At 44.3% G+C, this 5000-nt stretch overlaps 1 protein-coding gene across 1 annotated transcript in view; it reads left to right on the forward strand.

The window, feature by feature from the left end:
• Positions 1-5000, forward strand: part of LOC134436339 (receptor-type tyrosine-protein phosphatase U-like) — a 310831-nt gene that overhangs the window by 221681 nt on the left and 84150 nt on the right. Inside the window, exons 10-11 of the mRNA XM_063185499.1 lie at positions 740-849; positions 3430-3631. Of these exons, the coding sequence (XP_063041569.1) occupies positions 740-849; positions 3430-3631 (312 nt within the window). The remainder of the gene's footprint in view (positions 1-739; positions 850-3429; positions 3632-5000) is intronic.

The raw sequence follows: 5000 nt of genomic DNA on the forward strand, positions 1-5000 counted from the left end.
CCCCTGTTGAGAAACACTACCTTACAGCCTTCAGTTGTTTATTCTTGTCTCTGTGGCCTTTGTGTTATCCGATGGAGAGGATATTGAGAGATGATTAGTCTGTCTGGCCTTCTCAAATGTCTAATTAGTAGTTTTGTATCATTGGGGAGAAAGTGTTTGAGTATGTTAAGTTGCTTCATGTTACAGTTTACCTTGCTTGGTTATGTTTTTAAAAAGCCAGAGAAATCACCATATGGTTCCATATCTGGCTGAATGTGTAAAATCCACATGGGGATTATTATGTTTATAATTACTGTAATTGTTCCCTATGTAGTGGTCTCCAAATGGCAGCCTGTGGGCCAGGTCTGGCCCGGGCATGACAAACATTTGGCCAGCCATGAGGTTGGAACAAATGAAAACATACAGTGTATGTATTCTATCTGTGGCCATACAGTTGGGCGATTTGTTTGGCCCTCAGCCTCATTCGCGCTACATAATTTTGCCCATGGGGGAAAATATTTGGAGACCACTGCCCTATAGTATACCAGATGCATTTATTAAAAGCTCCTCTGATTATCTTTTCTCTCCCCTTGGTTGTGTGTGTGTGTGTGTGTGTGTGTGTGTGTGTGTGTGTGTGTGTGTGTGTGTGTGTGTGTGTGTGTGTGTGTGTGTGTGTGTGTGTGTGTGTGTGTGTGTGTGTGTGTGTGTGTGTGTGTGTGTGTGTGTGTGTGTGTGTGTGTGTGTGTGTGTGTGTGTTTAGTTCCTGGAGGTATTGCCCCTGACTCGTTGAGCTTCACTCCATTGGACGACCTGATCTTCCTGAAGTGGGAGGAGCCAGTGGAACCCAATGGACTCATCACACAGTATGAGGTCAGTAGTCAGAAAGCATTGGGGACTGTTACGTGAGGGGTAGAAAAACAAAAAACGAAACACAAGAAATATGCCGCTTCTCCTCTCCTCTCCTCTCCTCTCCTCTCCTCTCCTCTCCTCTCCTCTCCTCTCCTCTCCTCTCCTCTCCTCTCCTCTCCTCTCCTTTCCTCTACTCTCCTCTACTCTCTCCCCTCTATTCTCTTCTCCTCTCTCCTCTCCTCTCTCTCCTCTCCCATCCTCTCCTCTCTCCTCTCCTCTCCTCTCCTCTCCTCTCCTCTCCTCTCCTTTCCTCTACTCTCCTCTACTCTCTCCCCTCTATTCTCTTCTCCTCTCCTCTCCTCTCCTCTCCTCTCTTATCCTCTCCTCTCTTATCCTCTCCTCCTCCTCCTCTCCTCTTCTCTCTTCTCTTCTCTTCTCTTCTCTTCTCTTCTCTTCTCTTCTCTTCTCTTCTCTTCTCTTCTCTTCTCTTCTCTTCTCTTCTCTTCTCCCCTCCATCCCTCTACTCTCCTCTACTCTCCTCTCCTATCCTCCTCCTCATCCTCTCTTCTCTCCTCTCCTCTCCTCTCCTCTCCTCTCCTCTCCTCTCCTCTCCTCTACTCTACTCTACTCTACTCTACTCTACTCTACTCTACTCTACTCTACTCTACTCTACTCTACTCTACTCTACTCTACTCTCTCTCCTCTCCTCTCCTCTCCTCTCCTCTCCTCTCCTCTCCTTCGCCTCTCCTCTCCTCTCCTCTCCTCTCCTTTCCTCTACTCTACTCTACTCTACTCTTTCTCTCCTCTAATCTCCTCTCCTCTCCTCTCCTCTCCTCTGCTCTTCTCTCCTCTCCTCTACGTCAGTACAGTCATTACCTTTCTACTAGCTGCTCTTGGGTGTATGTGCACTATATCATAGTCATTAGCACAAAACCGAGTTCCGGAACTTTTCGTGTTTTCGCGATAATGAGACAGGAAAGATTATTGTATCCCTGGACTGTGTGTATGTGTGTATGTGTGCGCTCATGTGTGCGTGTGTGCGCATGTCACGTGTATGTTTGTGTATTTCACGATAATGAAGCAGGATAGAGTGTATCCGGGGCCTGTAATTACGTGGAGGACAAACATTATATTGGCTTATTTGCCTCAGTGGACTCTTGTCATATGGGCCAGCAGTCACGCCACATAATTACTGCAGCCTATTTCCATTTCACACTCGGCCACACTGTGGCATATGCAGCCCTGATCTCACCCTCACCTCCATATTACTCAGGAAAGGCCATGAGTGGCCAGCAGGATGTTGGGTTGTTGTTAACCTATCCCAGGGCAGGCTGTTGGGTTGTTATTAATGTTAGGCCTAATTCACACCAGAGCGGGGACGCGAAGCGATTTCTACTGGCAGTGGCGAAAATACATGGGAACATATTTGTCGTTCCACACCAACCGGCGGTAGTCGGGCAGTAGCCGCTTTTGGAAGATAGAACTCGAGCGCTTTTTGGATGGCAGCTGCCGGCGGTATCCCATTCAAATCAATGCCAAAGTAGCGAGCTAGCTATGGCTGTGAAGGGATTTTGAACAGGACTGGCCGCGCACGCCGACGCTGTTGGTGTGAAAGGCAGATTAGAGCAAACCAACCGAAACTCAGCAGAAAGACCTCAGTCGTCTCGCTGCCGGTCCGCCATGCTCTAGTCTGAATCTGGCCTTATTGTTGGGTTTTTGTTAACCTATCTTAGGGTTGAGTTGAGTTGGTTGCATATAGTCAGAGAGGGTGCTGTATTGCACTGTATTACGTAACACGGTGTATCATACATGGGCTGCACATTGCCCAGAGGGATCTGGGTTCGAATCCAGCCTGGGTCATTACCCAACCCTACCCCATTACTCTCATGGGAACCAAGGTTCGACCTAGGCTTGAATTTAATAGAATAAATTATAGTTTTGTATAAATAAGCCGAAGCATATAGAAATATGCCCGCACACACATCAGAATAAACATAACCATGCACAGTTGTAGTATTAGGGCAGAGGGGGCAAAGACAAACTTAGAGATGGAAAGAGGGAGAGAAAGAAAGACATGAAAATGGGGACAGAAAGAGAGTGAAAGAAATAACAAGTCAGAGTCAGAGTGTTGAAAGAGAAGATATTGTGGAGACGAGAGCAGCATTAGGTGTGATAGCGCTGCAATGTAATTTAGGACTTCATTGGTGCATAGCAGGATAGTTGTGTGTGTGTGTGAGAGAGAAAGAGTTTCCAATTCTTACCTCAGCTTTGCTGCACCAAATTATCTCTTTGGGTTTAACAGGAAAAGTTGTTTACTGTAAGATGTTGTATTCCAACTATATCACAATTTGTTGCATTGGTGCCATGTCATTAGGCAAATGATTTACTATATGATAACGGGTAAATATAGTGTCTACGCAATTCTACTCTACTGCGGTTGGTAAACAAATAAATATATAAAAAAGATAAATCAGGCATACTGTCCAATGGCTCAATGGTCCAATGGAGCCACATCATTATGTCCAGCAAATCCAAGAAAACAAACCAATGCGTACATGAGAAAATATGTAATGATCCATCTCAAATCTTTTTCCTCTTCAGATCAGCTACCAGAGCATCGAGTCGTCCGACCCTAGTGTCAACGTTCCTGGCCCCCGCCGCACAGTGTCCAAGCTGCGTAACGAGACATACCACATGTTCTCCGGCCTCCACCCCGGAACCACCTACCTGGTCTCTGTCCGCGCACGCACCTCCAAGGGGTTCGGCCAAACTGCACTCACCGAGATCACCACCAACATATCAGGTGAGCTTTATTACATTACATTACATTGCATTTGGCAGACGCTTTTTAACCGAAGCGATTTACAATGGAGGACATAATCATAGCCAACATCACTGGTAGAAACAACGTCCACAAGTTTGGTGTCCTATGGAGGCGTTGTCCCCTCCTCCTTTTTCTGTTTTTGTGATGTTTGGTGGCGGCTTGCACAAGATGTGCACTACTGCCATATACAGCGCTAAGCAAACTCTATTTATTCTCAACCGTCAAAAAGTCAGAGCCTGAAGTATCTTACTCTACTAGAAGAATCTTTGGTTTGATGGTTATCAAAATTAGATGAACAAAATAGTGTTATACTTTTCTTGGAATCTCTCTGACATTTCTCCAAGGTGAAAAGAAAAAAAAATCTTGTGTGTCAAAGACAGAATCCCAAACCATTTGACGATACCAGTTGCTTAGCAACATGGAGTTTTATATTGACATGGGGGGGGGGGGGGGGGGGGGGGCATCTGCAGGGATCTTTCCTCTAATTTACGTAGATAAACTCTGATGTGTTTTTTTAATCCCTGACTGCAAGTGACTGTCATTGCCACTTGGGAGTAGACTTTTAGTTTCTTAGTTTGATGGGTGTGGTGTAATAACTGTGTTCAGGAGTTGTATGGAGTTTGCTGTTCATCAGTTATGATAGTGTGGTATTGGTAGTTGCGCCTAAACGATAGCACTGCTATTGATTTTTCTTAGCTGTGTGTACAGTAATTGTGTTGCATTTGTTGTAGGATAGTAGTCTGGTTGTCTACTTCATTAACAGTTAATTACGGAATTATATACATTATTCATCTGGTTGTTGTACTGTATTGATAGTTGTTTGTACAATGTTGACCTTCACAGCGCTGTTGAGTTAGTGGTTGCGTTTAATTGTAAAGAGTGAGTTAAAGTCCGCACATCCAAACGTCTGACCTGAGAGCAGGACAAGCAAAAAATCAGATGAAAAAGAGAAAAAAGTCTGTATCAACCAGGGTTTTTATGCTCCCACTTGTTTTTTTTATTTTTCCGTGACTTTTCGGGTAATAAACGTCACGGAAAACTGATAAAAACAAGTGGGACCATAAAAATCCTGATTGATGCAGACTTTTTTCTCTTTTTTATCTGTGTTTAGTTGTATGGCATTGGTTGTGGTCTTTTGTTGTTGTACTGCATTAACAGTTGATTAATCTGATCTGTTGTTTTTGTACACGTTTGACCATTGGAATGCCTGCTGTGCCGTATGTGTGGTTGAGTGTGTGGCATTCTTTAAGCTGCCATCCATCATCATCTCTAGTTTTTATTTATTTATGCTTTGTTAAATGTTCTTTTTAAGTCAATTTATGTCACAGTAAATTCCTTCCAATGACTT

Source organism: Engraulis encrasicolus, chromosome 20 (assembly GCF_034702125.1).
Source record: "Engraulis encrasicolus isolate BLACKSEA-1 chromosome 20, IST_EnEncr_1.0, whole genome shotgun sequence".
Classification (NCBI taxonomy): Eukaryota; Metazoa; Chordata; class Actinopteri; order Clupeiformes; family Engraulidae; genus Engraulis; species Engraulis encrasicolus.